General features: G+C 36.9%; 1 protein-coding gene across 1 annotated transcript in view; it reads right to left on the reverse strand.

Annotated features, from left to right (window-relative positions):
- Positions 1-21,758, reverse strand: part of PITPNC1 (phosphatidylinositol transfer protein, cytoplasmic 1) — a 44,691-nt gene that overhangs the window by 15,405 nt on the left and 7,528 nt on the right. Inside the window, exons 4-5 of the mRNA XM_009583060.1 lie at positions 12,709-12,780; positions 1,649-1,744 (exon numbers count right to left, since the gene is read on the reverse strand). Coding sequence (XP_009581355.1) covers positions 1,649-1,744; positions 12,709-12,780 — 168 coding nt within the window. The remainder of the gene's footprint in view (positions 1-1,648; positions 1,745-12,708; positions 12,781-21,758) is intronic.

Here is a 21,758-nt window from a genome sequence, read left to right on the forward strand (position 1 = left end):
AATTTGGCTTCATATTTATCATATGGTAGCATAAAAAGCCCCATAGTTTGTAAACTTTGGAAGATACTGAATTAAACTATTATTAATTCAATATCAATTACAGTATGTGCACAGTTAAATGCTAAAGTGTTCTTAGTATTTTGCATGAATTCTGAAACAGAATTTGGTAGCCAACATACAAATCATCCATCAGTACAGAAAAAAAACAACAGATGCTGGGCTATTTTTGTTGTTTAAAACCATAGAAAATTTTGCTTGGCATCAGGTCTCTAGATTTGTCTTTGAAATAACAACACAAAGACTCTGAAATTCTTTTCTCACCTAACATGAGGCTGTTTTTCTATATCATAAGGTTAATCATATGGAAATTATGCTTAATAGTTGGCTATTAAAAATGGGAAGGAAAGCGGAAAAGCTAGATGTTACCTTCATGTTTACAATTTCTCCTCCTTCCAGAATGAGGAGATGAAAAATCTTACATGCTTTCTTTAAAACACAGTCAAATGCTGACCCGTTGAATAGCAGCAGTCATTCCTAAATGGAACCGGAAGACCGTGGAGTTCAGATAAGATGATGGGACCAATAAGCTGTTTCATGAGGTGTTATATAATTTTTGGTATGTAACAGATGGGTTTCATTATCTAAGGAAACTAAAAAAATTACTTTTCATTCTATTGTAGACCCCATTGTGTTTTATGACCCGTGCATAAAATTTGAATAGGACCTATAAATGGAAGATAACAAGTACCTGACTTTTTTAGTCTGAAACTCATGTCTCCTACGGTATAGAAATATATTCATTGGCAAGTCTTCATTTTCTATCCTAGAAATGATTATGTAGTCTCATTTTGTATAGTCAAACAGCTGCCATACTCATTGCCAGCTATGAATATATACTTGGCTCCAGAGGCAAATCATATCTCCAAAATTAAATGCAAGCATAGGAGGATCATTCCTCCCTAGCTACTTCTTGTGAACCATCATTTTTCAAGTCTGAGGTTAAAACATTGAGACCTCATCTTCACTTGCATGGTGGTTGCTGATTTCAAAACAGTGAATTGCATTGACCTAAAAGAAACAGACTCTTCAGAGATGTGCACTATCAAATATACATGGGAGCAATTTTCAAGGGAATTTTAAGAGAGTGAATGTGTCTGCTGCCACTGATGCTCTTTGGCAGATTTACTGCAGTATGTAGTACGCTTCAGTCCCTCTTGGTCTTGTGTCATGGTCGCCTCTGAGCAACTGTGCATCAACCCTATCCTCACTGCAGCATATCTGTCCTTTGCCTGGGCTTAGACACTCTGCATGACTTGTTAGTTGGGGCGGGATGCAAATAAGGACAACGGTAAGTTTGAAACTGCTCAGACCTGCAAACACTTAACTGAGCTTCGTGATTCAAAGAAAAGTCCTTTTCTACTTTGAATGAATTCAGCTGAATATCAAAGGTCTGGTACAGGATACATTCTGATAAGGGTATGAAAGCATTTCAAAAGATTGGAGGAATCATCTGCAAAAGAAAGTGTCAGGCTTTCTAAATACTACTGACCAGCAAGTTTTCGTACAAAAATAAAATTGTTTTGATTCCTGTGAAGGCTTTCCTGCAGCCTCTTACATTCCCTTCTTCACCAATCATGTTGTCTCTTACCTCTGATTCTTTGTAGTAACGCTCAGGAATTTCATCGCTGGCAATATCAATAAAGCAAACTTCTCGCTCCAGATCTTTAGCTTCTTTGTCAAAAATCTGCAAGAGTTAAAGAAATTCAACACCGTAACAGAACAACACACTTACAAAATTTACCTGGAATAATGGTTACAAGTCATTTTTAGTGACTTGAATAATGTATTCTAGGCTTGCGCCTGAACAGCTTCTGATGTAAGATACTGAAGTTTTTGCAGGGACAGTCACATTCTCTAGCCTACTGCAGACATTAAAGAGAAGAAAACGGCTGTCTTCAAGATCATATATAGGCAAGGTGTTCCTAATCAAGATTAACAACAGTTTGAATGAACGACGCTACAGACTTTTTGGGGAACAATCCACTATGTCAGATCAAGAGACAGTGGACTGTTAAATATAACCCATCGTGTTCAGCACTCGCTGCTCACACCACTGTTCTTCCTTGCACTGTTTGCAATGGAGACTTCGGTCACAAGTAGTAAAGTCAACGACTAGGATTGGTTTTATTGTGTTCTCTAATCTTTGAACTAGATTCCATCACTGTGTAAAAAACCTGACTTTCTGGACTCTGGATGTTTCTAACCTTTTCACTCTAGGGGCAATAATGAAATGCAGGTGTGTCATATGAACTAGTCAGGCTAAGTTGCCATTATACCGAGAATCAGTATGCCCTCAGTGGAAGCTGGAAACTTCCACTATCCATTTGTGCACACATAAAGCTTATTTTCATTTGAATCCTTTAGAACCTGGTTTTGAACACCAAGTCTCTTGTTCTGTGCAAGGCAAATGATGGGTATATTTTGAAAATGCAGGTCATCTGCATCTGCAGCATAGTATACTTCTGTGCCTGTGTCCATAATTTAATTATTTAGGCATCTTAGTGATCCACATGACTTATGCTATCTCTGCAATAAGTTTCTACTCATGATTCTGGGACTTGGAAATAACAGCTAGTTAAAAGGCTATCATGAATTAGTGCCATAAAATTCAGGGAAGTTGTATATACACTGTCAAGATCAGTAACAAGTTAACGATGTGTTTTTTCCTTTGGGGCACAATGTTCTATAGCTAACGTTTCCAGGAAGCATAAATATTTTTGTGGTTTTTTTTTTTTAAATCATGTAGGGAACGCTCTGTTAATTTAATTTCATTTCATCCTAGAGGAACAGTTAAAAATACAAAATGCCAGCAACTATTCAGTAACAAGAATGCTACTTTATTATTTCTGAAAGAAATGCGTCTGCCTACGTAAAGCATTCGAAGTGAGCAATGGGCTACAATGAACAAGTACACCAGCTGGTAAGAACAACACTGCTCAGGAAATCATCATTTAAATAAATGAAAAGCTGAAGTTTGACTCTACAATTTTAACTTGTCTTGGTAGTTAACAGCACTGGAATAAAACAGGCAACACTGAATGCTTACTGAACTGGATATAAAATGTTAACATGTCTGAAACTGCAGAAGAACAGAACAAAGGGAAACTCCAGCCTGTTTTCATTTGTGTGCTTATTTTCCTTCTCCAATCCATGTTTTGCAAAAAAAAAATGTTGATTATTTGAACAAATTTGAGCTGAGAGGTCCTTCCCTTGTAGTGCTCTTTCTTAGAATTGGGGTACATTTTTAAAAATAACGGTTATGATTTATATATATTATATAGGTTGCTTTTTATAAGCTTCCTCACTTGCTTTTTTCCTAAACAAATTCAGATATACAGAGCAGTCCCTAGATGAAATCAGTTGAACTATTTCTGAAACATTTCACCATAATCTCTGAGCTTTAAATAAAATAATGGAGATTTCTCTTCAATGGACATTACCAGGTCAGCTGAGGCTCTGAATCAGTATATGGTTTAAGTACAAGCCTAATAAATTTAAGCACATGCGTATCTCTGCATATTGGGACTATTACCCAGTATCTTATCTGAAGAAATGTGCCCTGCTCTATCACAGGTTTGATCCACATACTGCACCTCTAAGTAATATAGTTTTAAATTCTTTTTCTCTTTTTAAAATGCTTTGATAGAAGTGGGAATGACAGATGCCTTTGCCAATCTGTCAAAACCTGGAGGAATTTTTCAACCATTTCAGCTACGCCGTATTTGCTGCTTAGGCTATCTCTGACCATTTCCTCCATTCCAAAAGTTTGTTGAATGACATTCTCACTCTCCTTTGCTGGCAGAAGTTGTTGTCTAATCATTTATGCTTCTCCCCTTAGATTGTCCTCACAAGATTTGCAGATAGAGATTTAATCTTCTCATTCTATCAGCAGTAGAAAATAAGAAGTCATTAGAGAACAAGACTGATTTCTTTCTTAGCTCCAATTCTCTTATTGCCTCTCCTAGCCACATAATCTGGGATTGTCTTAAAACCTGTAGGGAGGATGGGTTTATTGCGTTTGTGATCAGAGAGATTAGAGAAATGTAAAAGTTTTAAAGGAAGAGATTAAAGGCCACAAAAAGAAGCATAAGGCTCCCAATCTGTGCAACTGTATTTGCAAATGTGCAGAAAATGAATGGTGAGAACAATCTGTATCCTTAAGAAGATGATGTGGAAAGACAGAATATTAAATATTATATTGGAAAGAACTGGACAGGCTTTACATTTGGAAGCCAAGTAATTAATTGAGATTGAAATACACAATCAAATGGAAAACAGAGAGTAACATTCAGGCTGAAGTGTCCTTTTTGCTGTGGGTTTTGATTTTTTTGGGGGGGGGTGGGGGGTGTTGACAGCTTTTTTACAACGGACAAACATTTATACACTTCCACTTTCTGAGAGGAATGAAAACTCATCATAATTTAGACAAAAAGTGGAAGAAAGGTTTTAATTGTGTCATCTTTACAATTGTCAATAGTTTATTTTGGGGAAAATTTTCAAAAAAACCCTGGCAGATGATTTTAGTACCTCAGGAAAGAAAGATCATATAGGATTACTGCAGAAATATAAGTGCTGGTGTATTTAAATTTCTTTCCTTCGTTTTCCTCATGGCCTACAATGCCATGTCCTAGCACATACTTTTCTGGTGACTTCTCTTTTCCTTGTAGCCAAAGCCAGAACAGAAAGTCAGGTTATGAGACGATGGTAAGTCAACAACAAATTTTGTATTTTTTCTACAAGTTCCTTTCCCATTTTTCTTCCTTTTGCTCTATCTTCAGGCTAAGTTGCTGGCTTCAACCTCATTCAGATGTAGGTAATCCAAAATTTAACTTTCATGGCCAATCGCCACAGCTAACCTGGTTTGAATATAAATAGTATAAAGCCAGACTCAGCTGAGTCCATTGATTACATTCACACTGGTAAACCCCTCCCTCAGCTACACTACTAGGACTCCAGGATCAAATCTGTGCTTGTTTGGCTTGGCTGTGTTCCATAATATATGATTCTCTCTTGCGATGTTTTTTTTCTATCATCAAGAGCAAAGAAGGTATTCAAGGGATTACCAGCTGGAAAGTTGTTCGTCTTGTCTTTACTGCAAAATGGTTTTTTTTTACCAGCCTAGATACAAGGAGTTTGTGGTCAGAGGGCTGTAATAAGGCAGCTAATTCACGTTTTAAACACTAGTGCATACAGGACATAAAATTTCCTGTGGAAATGGTTAAATACCAAGTCAACTTAAAATAAAGACAAGTTGTTAGAGATGAAAGTGATAAGGCAACCTATATAGAAAATTCAGTTCTATAAACAAACAAGTTTGAAAATGTGTGTGGTTTTTTATGGAAGCTATTTTTTCCGACCCTTGTGAGGCTTTAGGTGAGAGAAGATCTCTATGTTTTTCTTACTTGTTATGTTAGATCCAGATAGTCAGCCATTGCTGAGAAATGCAGCTAACACAGAGAAATGAAATGGGTAAGAGCTAAAAGATTTTTTTCCAAAAAAGCAGAGCACTCCTAAATTAATTACAGGCAGGTAATATGGTAGCAAACATGATTATTATCCCATGTGCTAAGTAATCGGACACCTATGCCTATCTACAAACTTAAGCCAAAATGACTACATTGTTCAATATACAACGCATAAATGTAATTTATTGAGTTGAGAATTTTGACCATAAATCAAATTTCCTCTTCTATTAAATCCTTCTTTGAGTTAATATCTATGCCTGAAAGCGTTGTTCTTCTCTCTCTGCCTCCCCATTTTCCCTGCCCTGCCAACAAAGCCAACAGGCATCCCAACAAACTTAAATCTTGACTTTGCAGTAGCTGGACATCACAAGATGACATCTTAATGGGATAGGCAGGCTATGACATGAATGGCATGACAAAAATATCTTTAAACATTAGAATTTTAAATTAAATCAAATTAATCTCTGCCTTTCTCATTATTATATTAATTCATTCATTGTCATTGAGCTTCAAGAAAATGGAAAAAATACAGTATGCAGCTAGAAGAGTCCCCAAGCTTAGATGCATATATGTAACACATATGCTCCTTTTTTAACTCAAGTATTGACATTTCACTGAAGCTTTTGGGTTTTCTCTGTATTTTCTCTCATTCCTGAAATGCAACTTGCATTCCTAACTATGCAACTTGCAGGTATTGAGCAATTTGTATGATGAAGAGCACTTTCGGTGAGTAGAATACATATGTAGCCATCATTTGTAGGATGGTTTAAATCTAGATTTCATAGTATATGAAAGTTAGAGGTATAACTGCAGTAAGGACTGCAAGAATAAGCTTTTCCTTTTTTTTTTTTTCCCTACAGGGGAAAATCTGGCACAAAACCTTCTCTCCAACTTGAAATTCTAATCTCCTTAGATTGCCATCGTCAGAACTACTGGCTAGTCTCCAATTTGTTATTACAGCATCCTTTCACAGGTTGTGTCATCTGGTCCACTTTAACTCTCATTTTTCTGAAGGAAAATTTGGTCTAAAATAAAAAACCACCTACTCAGAACTTCATCTATGGAGTTTTATTCAGTGTGTAACTTTTCTGTAAGTCATGTTCCAACCTCAGTTACCCCCAAAGTCCGTTAATTTGCTTTTGAGATTTACTTGGGCAAAGATGACAGGAATTGACCAATTTCAACCTGTTCACTGGTTATAACTATTTATGTGGACACACATAATTGGGAGCAATTCTTCTGTGGAAAAAGATTGAATCCCTCCCTGAGAGCAGTAAATTTGGCTCACTGAACAGCACGAGAATATCATTGTCTGCTGCAGAGTGGAACTCACAAAGGCAGTTACATATTTATCAGCAGCCTTGCTTCCTCCACCTTTTACCTCTATGTCACGACTCCTCTATTATTCCATCTCTTATAAAATATCTCATTTAGCTTTATACTTTCTGAACAGAAAAATGTATTTTTATGTAATTATGTCAAAGTAGTGATGCTTCCAAGATCATAACACACTATCAATAATATTTACTGGGATTAGTTTTTTTAAAGTCACATCTATTTCAAGTACTAGATTTACTAATTAACTTCAGTAGTTCATTTAGAAAAATCAAAAAGTGGAGGCACAGCCATATTACTTGTTCACTCTCTGTCAGTATCAGCCTTATCTTACGTTCTGCGATAGCCATGTGTGCTTGGGACATACTATTTGTAGTTACGTTCAACAAAAAGAGAGCTCTTCACACATAAGGAATTTTAGCCTCATCTCTCCACTTGTTTGCCTGTATTTTTTGAGACTTATTAGAGGAGGAAAGCTTCACAAGATCAAGATTTTTCATTGCAAATTATACAGGAGACAAACAGATACTCAATACCATCATACAGAAAAAGTCCAGGTACAAATGAAATCATCCCTAAAAGTGACCCTAGCTTTGATTTTGACATATTTTGCAGTGATGCCTAGCAATCCTTTAGACAATTTACAGAATGATATCCTGTAGTGCACTGAGGCTAAGCCAGGGCACAGCTGAATCCATTTCAGCTGAAATCAGTGTTTCATGGCAGTTTCCTTAAATAGTGAATTTACATTTAATTTACATGTGCTGTACTGAAGTTTGTTACAACCTAGTTTCATGTTACTAAGATAGGAGACAAAAATAGGGGGAAAAAACTAGAAATGGCTTTTCTTCTTAGCGGGCCATGCCTAAAATGGATTTTACTTTAGTCAAATGTTTCACAACCAATACCTCAGAAATACACACTAAGGATGAAGCATGATGAATGACCCAATACTGCATACTCGGTCACCTGTAGGGCTGCAGAATTAGAACTCACTGTCAGGAAAGGATTTTCTGACTTTAAATGATGGCACTGCAATTTACATAGGTTGCATATCAAATAATATCTGCTATTAGCTGGCTGGTTTTAGCGTGCTCAAGCTATTAATGTGTCAAATGATACTGGTGTTAATTTATAACTATGTGGAATACAGAACTACCTCTTGTTTTCATTTGGCAAATGGTCATTCTAGGACATGCATTTTCAACGCTAGATTATCTTTGAAAGGCAAGAAACACATTAATAATATATTTTTCTCTTGATTAACAAAGAATTAGTGCTGTAGCTCTGATGACTTTATCATCATTAACTGAGACATACTTACAAAAATGTGCCCAATGATACCCATACTTTGTCATCTTGAAATATAACTCTACCTCAAAATCTTTACTTCACACCTTCATTACTCTTAAGAATAATGCTATTCTTCCTAATAAATATCATGGCCCTTTAACAAAAAGAAAGACTACGCTATTTTAAGATCTTGCATGTCATTCTTTAATAATCAAGAGCCAGCCACTGAGTTTTCCAGTGCAAAATGTTATGCTACAAAGAGCAAGGCACTGCTAAGTTTTATGTACAGTGAATTTCCATTATTGACAACTACTGGATTATTTTTACAAGCTGTGCTTTTTTACTTTCCCCAGACACTATCAGATGGTACAAATTCACTGCCCAAATATCAGCAGAAATTAATTCTATGACTAAAAAAACAAAACAAAACAAAACAACAAAAACCAGTCAAACATAATGATCCTTCTGCGACAAATAGGAACATTGAAATGTCTCTGTGATTCAGTGATTTGCTTGAACAGTGTCTGCCTTCACTTTACCTTTGCTTTACCTGCAACTACAGATGGCTTTTTAGAAATTTTCACCAGGACTAGACTGTGGCACGCAAGAACAGACACGGAGCTGCAGTGTGTGAGATCATCGTGCATTGATTACACTTATCTACTAAGAGCCATGCGGTGGAGCCTTCGTAATCAACAGAAAGCCTAAGTTGGTGCATTCCCCACTAAAATTAAAAACAAACAAAATGTGCACCTGTAGTGTACACTGAAATAGTAAGATTAGAGATGGGAGAAAAGTGAGAGCAATACACCCTTTAGAAAAAAATTAGCCTTACGTGACATAAATACTGATCAATCAATAGACTGTTAAAAGAAAACAGTATCTGCCCAAATAAAAATAAGAGGTTAACAAAGTCTGTTCATGAAAACCACAGACTAATCATTTATTCACAAACAAGCAGTAACTTATACCACTCCTGCCTGTGATTTCTGACCATTTCATGAATTAGATAGATAACCTTAAGAATTTTCTTGTATTTAACTTATGGTTTTAATATTCAAAATACAGACTTTGTGTCTCTATATTCAGATTCCCTATTTGGTACTTTTTCTCATGGGGAAAAAAGTGTGCACTGAGTGATTAACATGCACTTTTATAGCTTGTCTGTGTTCACTGAAGCTGTCGTAGGCACCTGGCACTTCCCTCTTCCCAGCAGTTCCCACCGCAACCTTGACGTACGTAAGCAGCTGAAGATGCAATAGGGAAGCAATATTTTCACGTACTCTACAGATACCACCTACAGTGTCATTTACATTTTGTAACTTAAAATAAAAGTAAAATAAAATTTCTCTTTAAACTAAGAAGTTTACTTTTTAAAGGACCCGTAAGAGGAAACATTGAATGGACTGACTCATTGGTCTAGTTTCTAACACTATTAATGAAGCTATAAAGCTGCAAGGTAGCAGTGACAATATTTGATGTACTAATGTGTTCATCCAACACTGATTCTGTTTTTCGAAGGAGAGAGTTGCCATGCGAACATCTAGATGCGATACAGCAAAATCAGCTGTGCTGTAGCACTTGAAATCACAACTGGATGGATTTATGGTACTGCACTACTGCCATCTACACAAGCTTCATTAGTGTTTTATCTAAATAAAGGGGTTTTTTGTCCATTGTTCTTTCTGGCAATATTTGTATTTGTGCAAATCAAGTGCAAACTTTAACAGATCGGAATAACAGTGCTTTAAGCACATTTAGAATAGGTTAAAATGATGACAAGTCTAAGACATAGAAAAATCAAGTTCCAAAGCAGATATCGTTATCTTTCACTAGTTTCTTCTATCATGACAATTGGGAAGAAAAATCAGGGGGACTTTTGCATCAAGATATATTGCAGTAATTAGGTAGAATTTTACCAGGCAATGCAACACATTGAATAAAATAATTCTAATAATATACTAGCCTGCTAAATGACAACAAAAACCCGAGAACATTTATATTGCTTTCTTCCACTCATCAATGGAATTAGCTTTAGTATCCTTATACCTAATTATTGCTTTTTTCAATAAATATCTACTTTATTAGATAGCATGGCAATGAAGAATAGACCAGAGTTCAAAGATTTCAAAAAACCTGTATGGTCTCAAAAAATATATCTAGAAATAGTTGAGTTAAAATCAGATATGCATTATTACCCTCATTACTGTAATATTAATATTAATTCAGTATTTTTTGCATTACAACTGCAAAATTTACAGAAGTATTTTTTGGATTAATTATTTCTTCATCAGCCAAGATTGATAGTTGTGATGAAGAAAAATATAGTGTATCTCTGGAAATCTATAGAAATGGATGCTATGTTTCCTGTTGTTTCCTGACCAGGCAAATGCAGTGAAATTTAATCTAAACTTTTCTGATATGAAGGAGAAATATACTTCACATTTTTTAAGTGATGTTTAAGCCTACCCATTGAGTAATAGAAACAAGTTTGACTCTTAGACCTAGTTCGGAGGTGTTTGGTTTAACAGAAGTCTCTCCACAGGCTCAGTGAGGTCTCTCCGTATTTACTAACCTTCCAGCATTTCAGTGCTGTGCCAGACACATCTGTCACCAGATCAATGTCACTGGATCAACAGCAAAAAAATGTAGACCTTCCACTGGTTTATTGTGTTCACACTAGTGAACAGCATAGCTCTCAGAATTACAAAGTCATGGAAATAAGGGCTGGAATGCAGCCCTCTGATTCAGCTTCTCTTTCTCCTCCCTTCAAGTAAGGGTCAATTAAATCTGTTAATCTTGGTTAATACTTGCTTAGTCTGTGATTCAGGTACCTGAGTATAAAGGTAATATAATAGTACCCCACAGGCACTCTGGTAAAAATTACATTTGAAGAGCTGGATTCAAGCAGAGTAGAGATCATCATCTGAGTACCCTATCTCTGTGTTACCTTCACTTTAAATTCACTAGTTGGGTACTATTCAGGGCTTGATTCATAGTATTTTAGCCACAAAGCTGACACACAGAAAAAAATTGAAAATTCACTGATTAAATAGCTTCAGTTCTTCCTCTGTTAGGCATTAGTACAGAACGTGTCTTCTCACTGCTGACATTATAATGTACCAGAAAATTAGTCTGCACCCTCCCAAAACCAAAGGTGTGGGCTTGCTCTGAATTAAAGTGCTGCCAAAAAGCAGAAGTGAACATTAAAAATTGCATAAATTACATAATGCTCATATAATTGGTAATGTAATACACTTCTTTTTTTTCCCTCTCTCACTGATCTGGATCTGGCTTAGACTAGCAGTGACTGAAAGTTGTTGGTATCTGGTGGCTAATACATGATCTCTGTCCTGTTCCCATTGGGAAAGTGTCTGTATGCCAAAAACATTATGCAAAATTATACCTTGTTCTTTTACATGTAATTATTCTGCCATAAGCAGTGCAACAGCTGTCAGCCTTATTAACGTGCGGGTCCAAGGCGGTTAGGGAAATGTACCTCCCATCTGGAGAACAGAACACTTTAACCTTAATAAGGCTGCTAGAGGGACACCCCTGGAAACTGAGAGGCTCTGTATCTCAGACCCCTTAAAATCTGCTTTACTGCCTTCTTCTTTCTCAAGAATGAGTTTAAACACTCCTTCATTAAATCTCTGTATTACAGATCAATTTTCCAGACATTTTAACCTGTATTTCACGCCCATAAGAAACTTCTTCCCTTAAGTCTGCAACAAATTACTGTTTAAAGCATACCAAAATAAAACATATAGAAATATATTCGTGTATTCATCCAAGGGTGGAATCTTTACATGCCTGGATTTATCGAATGTTATTCTTTTCTTGCAAGTTGTATGACTCTGCTTTGTTCCCTGTCAGGGCAACAAAGTCTGACTGACCTGCCTTCTATTCCTGAGCATCACTCGACAGGCAGCTGCTGCCTACTCACTCCCACCCTTCCTCCAGAGAGGATTTTGCATAGTTAATTACCCTTTTCATCTCTAAGCTCTAACTCAGACCTTTGTAACTTCTGGTAAGTGACTGCCAGAAGCATCACCTCCATAGTCCAGCCATTGTTCCCTTGAAGTTGTTTACTGAGATCTCTCATCTCTGACCATTGTTTAGTTTCCTGTTTGCTCTTCCTAACAGCTCCTTTGAATTCAACCCCCTATACTCAGAGAGAATAATGTGAAACAGATAAAGTGGAATACAATTACACCCAAAAAAAAAAAAAAAAAGAGCGATCTTTTCTTTACTCTCCACAAATGTTCATCAGGACTAAATTCACATATGTAAATTACGTTGTGTTTAGAGAAGTAACAAGTAGAACATGAGATGCAGCAGGGAGGTTGTGTACATGAATCTTTCATTTCATGGTGCTTTAGAGGTAACTACTCTGCAAGCTGACAAGCTGTTAATGACCAGGATACCCAGGTAGGTGCAAAGACACAAGCATGATTAGGCCTTTTTCCCAGATTGAAAGACCTACAAACCCCAGATACAGAACATGATTAACTAAAAGGATTAAATAAAATTTTGCAAAAGCCATCATACTTACACTGTCATTGCTTCCTTTGTTGTCCTCGTATTTTGTCTCTATATGAATGGAGAATTTAGGCAAAAATGAACACTGCAATAAAAGAAAAAGTATGTTTGACATAAAAAAATATGCCTTGCTTTATCAGCTGACATATTCAGTACATCCTGTCTGGTATCAGCTTTCTTATTTTTTTCAGATTACTTCAAGAAAAAGAGTAGGTGTACACAGAACATAAGAGCAAAGGGTTTTATGATTCTGAAAGGATGCAGAGATTCTATCTAAAAGCTGAATATTATAATGAAGGTATAAATAAATTAGTATAAGTACTCTGGAATAACTAGATACAATAGTTTTCATGCTCACTATGCCTAAGAGTACAAATGTCCTGAATGTGTTGTTATAAATTCAGTTCACTAAGATCTCGAGAGCAACTAGATATTCACCATCATAGATTAGTCTATCCCCATACAAAATAAATCAAGGACACTTCACTAGCTGCAGGTGCTAACCAAATAGACAACAATGCTTTGATGTGTGACAGCTTTTTTGAACTGTCAGTGAGAAATGAATTTTAGCATAATTTCCTATTAATGAAATTAAGATGGATTATGAGCTGCTGTGGAAATTCCTTTATACTAAACCCAAATCAATCTTTAGATAATAATGCAAGAAAATTAGGAATGCACAGATGTTTTTCTATTAAAGATAATATTTCTGAATTTTACATGGGAATAAATTTATTTTTCTATGGAATGCTCAATTTAGTTGGCTTATCAAGACTAGAATTTATAATACTGGGCAACATAACTCCAGTGGAAAAAATATTTCTAATATCTTTTCTTTAGCATTTCACAGTTGTTCTTTCAAATCAACTTTTCAGATAGGCAGCAGAATAGATAACTAAAAAACTCTGAAGGATACTAGTTCAGCATTTTTACCATTAGTCATCAGGTCTTTTCTTGCATTAACTGCCAGTGAAACTGAAGTGCCAGTTCCTTGTATGATGCATCACTAATACCCTACGGCAAAGTGTCTTTGTAAAGACTATGACTATTTCATGTGCTGTACATACAGATTATACAATGAGGACATTATGATGCCTCAGTGTTCACATTGCTGTTGGTCCAAGTTTGGACTTGATAAAATTTGGAGAGTTCTTCTAAGGGAGAGGCTGATGACTAAGAACAGAGGTGATTTAGAAGGCCAGCGGTAGTGCAACAAAATTGAAATGAGAAGCCAGCTCCTTTGAGACTGCAGAAAATATATTCCCGATTCCATGGATTTCGCCCAAGTCATTGTTCAATCTTCTTCTGATCACAGGATATCTAGTACTCAATGAGCACATCTAGAATCAATCCGTGTTGGAAAAAAAGTGAGAGTTTTGCCAGAATAAGGTTCTGGTGCCATGGAAGGCTTCTGGTCAAACTGTCTTCCCATTAACATAATAAAATACTCCCATGCAACATGTTGGTGCTGCAGATGCCCAAACCGCACAGGCTTCTCTTCAGATCTTATAAATATTTTGCCTTTTATTAAAGATGTCTGTGGAGCAGCACATTTATGAGTTTCAATCCAATCTGAACTGTGAGTAGCTCTCAGTCTATGCAACTTGTTCATTGAGTGAATATGTGGGAGGGAAAAAAAAAATCAGCAGGATGTGGAGTGCAGGATGGGGCAAGTTCAATGACAGATCTGCTAGCTCCTATTACCCATATTTTGTGGGCAATTAAACATTTCCTATGTATACATCTCAGGAAGTGCCAGCTGAAAATATACAGTATTTATAAGCAGTCTGTCAGAACTGGGGATCTTGTAACACAAATTAACACCAAAAAAAATCCAGATATTCTCCCAACTGAGGTTTCACCATGTATCTCAGTATGCTGCTCCTATTCTGGCAGACATCCAAAGGCATCTGCAAACAAAAGCCTCAGCAAACAGTAGGCACTACAGGGAAAGAAGATGGGGGGGGGGGAAAGCACCAAGCTTTGTCATAAGGTTCTAATTTGTATCTCCAAAATTAACCAAAAGGTGGAATGAACATCTTTGAACTATATTAACGTTAGCTGGATGAAGAGATGAATAAAAGGGGTTGATTAAAAGAATTCTATAATCAAATGTTCCTAGAGTAAGAAAAGTTATAAATGTGATGTTACAAAAAAAAAAAGGAATGACCCAGGAGACACAGGGATGCCAGCATGTCCTAAAACAATGCTTTATGTCACTCAGAGGATTCATATTCAAACAGCATACACCAACATTCTAGCTGTTTTCTGTGTTTGCAGGAGAATATGGAGGGTTGAAAAGCAAATTATTACTGGAGGTGGATTATGAAAAGCAGATTTTAAAAAAATGTATAATCTAATGACAGACATCTTCTACTGCATCGTTTTTACAGCATTTGGAAAATAACTACATTGGTGCTAGGGTGGTAAAAACATGGGTTATTGATCTAAAAAATTTAGTATATGGCAGCCTTGTATTTTACAAAGATGTAACTACAGCGGTCACAGTCCAGGTGTACAGAGGTCTTGCTGACAACAACCTAGACCTCTGCATATGGGCATCCTATGGGAAAGCATCCTTGAGGAAATGAGAGGAGACTGCCAGTGAGTATTTTATCAGCAGTTACTAGTACTGCTTACTGAATGCAGTAACTGGTACTGCATTACTGAGGACTCAATGCTTAGGTCTGAATAACAGCTTTTAAAAACATTTTCACTGAAAATGGTAGAGATGTATGCCATACTATCTACGATACACTAATTGTTCACAACAGTTATCAGGAAAACACAGTTTACTAGCATTGTGTCTGCGTATTTCAAGATTACTGCTCTAGGCCATGTTTTACTTACATGTTAGTGTCTGTTAAGTATCTGCCCTCTTGATTTGAGGACCAAAATTTAATTTTCTTTGTTACACAATTAAACAAAATCAACACCCGCTAAATAAAGTCTAGTAATTGATAAAAACAGAATGACATCAATGATCTATCACTAGTGGAAGGGCCATCAAGTCTATAATGCTTGAGCAGATTGAGTATCTAGGTCAGAGCTTTGTGAGTTTGCAAACTTTTAAGTTATACAGTCTGAGTTTAGTGGTTTGCCGGAAACCTCAGTGGCTATGGAAATTGCTCTGCCTATGCTGACCTTAATGGCCCTGGGCAGTGCAGTTCTCTCAGCTCTTTTAAGAAGTAGCAGGATCCACCACAGGACTTGGTGCTGCTTTCTGTCAATTGTCAGAAAATTCTATTGACAGAAGGAACTTCAGTATAGCATCTTTCACATTTACAGCTAATACAAAGATAACACCCTTACCAAAACAGCTCTTCATCCCTGGTTCTGATTAAAGCATCTTTGCTTATGATCTAACTATAGAAATTCAGGAGCTGTTGGATTGAGTACATTTTTCAACACTCAAACACATTTTTCTTTGTTGCTTTTTAGGTCACAGTTTCAGGTACAGCAGAGGACAAAAATGCAAAATACGAAAATCCTTTGTCCTGTTGATCTGAAGCATGGCTACAGTTTCAGAGGAAATTCTGAGTAAAGCCAAATTCCAGATTTCTGTTTTACCTTGCTATCAAAAAATATCTACTATTTTCAACCACTGTCTAGAGTTTATCAGCAATGAGTCAGATCATGATATTTTGAAATGCAGCCATTTCATATATTGAACTTAAGGCTGCTTTAGGCTGCCTGTAGCAGCTCAGCAAGCCACTGCTTGAATCTAGTTGTTGTTTCCTGTGACCCAGAATCTAAACTCTAATTAAAAAAAAGAGATCTCCTAGTCTGGTATTTCAAAAAAGAAACGTTAAGAAAAGACTAATGATCTTCAGAGTATTATAGAAGAAGAGTAAGTGCCATTTACCTCAAGCCACCTCATTAGAGAGCACAAAGTAATTTTCTGCACAAAGCTACCAAAAGTCAACCTCCCTGTGTATTTAGTATAAAGGCAAGGGCTATAACAATCTAATTTGAGATTATAAATGGTAACATGAATTTCCCCCAAATGAAAACTAAAATTCACCAAAAAGTACTCCATTGCAAATATATCTCTTAGAAACTCAACTGACTGGCAGCCACTGTTTTAGCAGCTGTGGGGGGTCTCTGGCTTTCAGGAACACTTAGCAGGGTCCAAATTTTTGAACATTTCACAGAATGTGTCTCATGATTCATCAGCTGCACTCTGACTAATTGGCAGAGGGCTCTGGCAGAACCAGAAAACTGTTTATGCATCATTCAAAAGACTTTATTATTCACCATGCAAAAAGTTGTTGGGTTTTTCTCCCCTCCTTAAGTGGCTGCATATTTACTTAGCCAGGGATTAAAAGTGTTACGCAACAGTCAGAATCAAACTTGGGAGTGAATGGTAGGTAATAAACCTTCCAATAGATTTTTTTTTTTCAAAGCACCACTCCCTTTCTGCTCTGCCTCCCCCGGGGCGTGTGTTCTTCCAGCACAAACCTGGCAGCCGATCGATACACTGAGCGCACACAGGAATGCACAGGGCACTGTTTCCAATTTTCCATTTCGCTATCTCTACAGCTTGCAAGGTTCCTCTTTGAAAAAAATAGTGGCAAACTGCATCTTTAACTTGAAATTAGACTTAAATTCTACATAATAAGACAAAGTCTTCCTAGTGTCTTCAATGATAAGGTTTCTTTGTGTAAAGCTCTCAAAGGTGGCGTCTTTCATATTGTCACCTCCAGATTTTTTCAGATGTGTTATAATCTGGTATACCTATGACACTCAAAAACAAACAAGGAGAATATGCTGGGGGTTTTGTTTGTTTGTTTTTTGTTTGTTTTTTTGTTTTGTTTTTTTTTTTTTTTTTAAACTTTCTGTATTTTGCACCTCTTTTGGAAGAACCAGGAGAGGTTGAAAGCTCAAGAGAGTAACCAGTGAAATAACCGGAGTCTGTAATAGTAATTACCACACATAAGCATGGGTATTTCCAGATTAAAATAAAGTGAAATGAAAGCAGCATATGGAAAACACAGACTGCAGTTGCATTTTCAATTCACTACAGATAACCTCTTGAAAAATGAAAGGCCTATTTTTAGCATGATGATTGATTAGTGTTGCCATAGCAATAAGCAACACTTAGAAGAACAGGGTAGAACCTAAGTATGCCAAAACACTATGCCAAAGTCTTAAAGAGACAGTCAAACACATATGGTGTTTCACAATTGTTTTATGGAGAGGACTGTAATAGTCTTTGCATAGTAATTACATCCGAGGTGGCTGCAGGAATTACTATAGTTGCCAGTAAATACGTTGGACAGAGGGTAACTCATAAAGGTTTCTTTACCCTCTGTAACCTGCTTTGTGTGAGTGCTATTTCATCAATAACATTTTAGCTAGTTTCATTTCCATTTGGTTTCTTTCTGCAGAATGTTCAAAGAACTGCTAGAGACCTCATCATTGCACTTCACTTCTCCTGCTCCTTGTGAATATTAATCCACAATCCTTGGGAGTTATTTTTGTACAGTAAAAATTAATTCCACTTTTTTTTTTAAGCAGCAGAAGCATATCCCCCTAAATCTTAACATAAAAACCTGAAGAGGCAGACATTTCATGTAAATGTTCTCTCTGATCTCCCACCACTTTTCAGATTGACGATTTTTTCTTTTGTATGGTCACATATACATTATTTTGGCAACACAGGTGGAACTGGATCCTTTACAGAGCAACCTCCATGGAGCCTAGAGCTAAAGAACACAGTAACTGCTACAATGAGGTGAGACTGGCCAAGCAAAATTAGATTTTTTAATAGGGCTAACTTCTAGATACCACATCCTTTGAATTCGAAATTTTTGGGCACTGTTTTGGTAGTCAGTGGGTAACAACAGCATTTCTTTATTGAAGATCAAAAACCTGGAAAAGACAAATGGAGTCCCCACTTCTCATTAATAGGCAAAGGAAAAATGGGGACCATGGGGTAGTGGAAGGTCCCCAGACTTACTGAAGCAGGAGGGGATGCCCAGCACAGCAAGGGGCAAGGGCAGGAAACAGGCAGACACACACACACACCAGCCCCGGAGCAACAGGGGGCATTTATAAACAAGAAGGATGGATGGAATGGGAGGAGGGATGTAACATGGGAGATTGTCAATGCCTCCGGACATGGCAAGGACAGAACCGAGAGACCTGGATGCGGGAGAAAATCAAAATCACACATGGGTATGGATAAACAAGATGTCGTCTGTACAGTTTATATGCAAGAAGATATGTGAAGATAATATAGTGATATCTCTACAGCATATTTCAAATTACAGTATTTCCTTCAGCTATTTACAGAAAGAATAAAGATAGTTTCTTTAATTGATTATTCAAAGTTTTTTGGAAAACAGCCACCGTGTTATTGACTACCTTCAGAATACTCCGGACAGCAGGGCGTGTGAGCACACAGAGCTGCTATGTGATACAAGATACTTACTGCACAAACTAGCACCAATCAGGATGACAAAGTCGAAAGAGAATAGATGGAAAGGGCTGGGCAGGGTGATGCCAGAACTTGGAAGATGTGACTCAATGAGAGGGAGGAGAATTTGGAAAGCAAGATAAGCACAGGAAGGTGGCAAAGAACAGAAAAAGCACTGTTGAGCGGAAAGAGCAGGAACAATGCAAAAAAAGGGCTTGAAAATAAGCAAGGGAGTTAAACTCTCATAAACAAGCTCAGGAAGAAAACCACTATTTGTTTGTATTACATACAATAACTTGAAGATGAAACAGTCAACTAACAAGTTGCCTCCAACTACTGTGAAACTCAGCATTTATCTCTGTTTTGGCCCTCCCTTAGGATCTCCTTCTCTGATACATGGGAAAAGTAACCTGTTTATTGAGGAAGAATGGAAGTGAGAAGCAGCACGCACAAGTGAAAACAGTCTGATGAATTAGAGAGGGGTTTGGATTGCTTTATAATAAGCCAGTGGTGGAAAAAGGGAATTCTCCCAAGCAGTTTGATTTACTCTGTTTCAATGGGATTAAGCTATTAAATAAGAATACAGGTTTGCAGCTTTCTAAAAATATATTATTTGTTTCTTATAAATACTACAGAGGTCCCTCCTTTTGCTAGAATCTCTAAAGGAACCAAATCTGTGTTTTACTAGAGTAATGTCACCAGTTAGCCTGTCTTCTAAGTTGGGGGATGAGAGGGGAGGAATTTTGGTAGTAACTTTGTATTAGGCTCTAATCCTGCAACACAGATTCTGTTGCATTTTTGATGCAGACTCTTCATATATTCAAGCTGGAGAAAAGTTTGTGCACTGAAGACTGATGGGTTACATCCAAATTTCAAGCACTGGTAATCAGATAAAGAGAACACAGGAAAAAAACTCTCCAGATTCCTTGCAATGTTTATCTGAAACAACTTTTTTTCCTTCTCAAGTCATCTGATTATAAAAATAACAATTACAAAAAACATTCCTTCCAGATAATTTACTTCATGGACAAACTGGCAGCTGACTAAGTGAAGCACATGCCTGTTCTCAAAAGTAATCAGAAACCAGCAGGTCAATAATGGAACATTTAGCAACTATCACTCTGGGGCCTTGACACATACCAGATGAAATAACTCTATTTGCCTCAGTCATTTGCTGTAGAAGTATTACTGTCATTGTGATATATCATCAAAGGAATCGTTGTCTCCTGCTTTCTGTTCCATAACTGTTTTTCATAAATATTCTGAATTTATATCCTATTCCTAAGTTAATTTGAGACATTGGCAGGTTGAAAGAATGCTCTTCCTCCTTGCAGAGAGTAAAACATGCCATTTTTAATCTTTATTTTGCTTTATATACTTATAATTGTGAAACTAACAATTGGCCATAGATCATGCATAAAAAAATTATCCAGCTGTTTTTAAATTTCAGTCCCAGAATTGAAATATTGCTAACAACACTGGAGCTGTTCAGATCAGAGAGCAAAACTATTTGAAATTATCCCTGGTAAACACCTGAACTGCACTTTCAAAGTCAGAAGAGTTTGCTTAAATTCTGTTTGTATTTTTCCTAACCTCTTTGTACACTTGATAGCTAAACTTTGTTAGGCTCATTTTTCAGTGTACTTTGATCATATGACTTTTTTGTACCATGGTTGAGTCACCATACGTTCGTGATCTGATTATTTGTTTGCTTGAGGCTCCTCTCTTTTTGTCCAGAATCTCAACTGTCACTTGAACAGGTCAAATGGATATTTGCTCGGTGCTGCTTATTGTCTAACAATATCCCAATGCAGGTAAAGAAACTTACTTCTATGCAATCCTTTTTCGTTTGGTCTGCAATAGAGACAGGTTTGCTTTCTAGTTAATTATTTCTAATCTAGCTGGACAACCTCAGAAAGAAAAATAAGAAAGCCTCCTGAGAATTCAGTCATTCTTGTCCACATATCTAAGAATAGCATAAATAGTTTACACTAAAGATACATATTTGCAAATGCTGTGATAAACTGGCACAGAAGGGTTTCTTGGGAGCTGCAAGGCATCTTTCCTCCATCCTGCAAGTGAAAAGGGTTCCAGCCTGTGACTAGCAAAGGAATTCTTTCTAAAAGCCAGCAGCCAGCAACACTCATTCCCAATAGCATGTTTAGCTTGACAGGAGGCACTCACCAGTACCCAAGTCCTGTAATTGCTCACAGAGCAGAGTCCCTAAGAGTTACTTCTACAGGGCTCCCCTGTATCCCAAACACAGTATCCCAAATTTATGAGCTTAACATCAACCTAATCACAATATTAAATGGACTTATAAATAAAACTTAAACATTTATTTTAGCAAGATATCTTGTCAGGTTTTTGTTACAAGATCAAAACCAAAGCAACTCCTGTTCTAAGTTTAAGAGACTTTCTCACACACAGTTCTTAAGTAATGCCCCAGCCACTAAAACAAGGGTTTGAACTTTATAGGAGTGTCTTATTCTCTAAATAGTACCCCCAAATTTGGATGACTTCCTTTGGCTTCAGCTTCGAAAGTATTTTTTCTGCTTCCTCCTCCCTCTCAATAAGCAGGAAGCAGGATTAGCTCAAGCTTTGATACAGCATTTCTTGGGACATTACCCATGTCTCATCTT

Source organism: Fulmarus glacialis, unplaced genomic scaffold, assembly GCF_000690835.1.
Source record: "Fulmarus glacialis isolate BGI_N327 unplaced genomic scaffold, ASM69083v1 scaffold44748, whole genome shotgun sequence".
NCBI lineage: Eukaryota > Metazoa > Chordata > Aves > Procellariiformes > Procellariidae > Fulmarus > Fulmarus glacialis.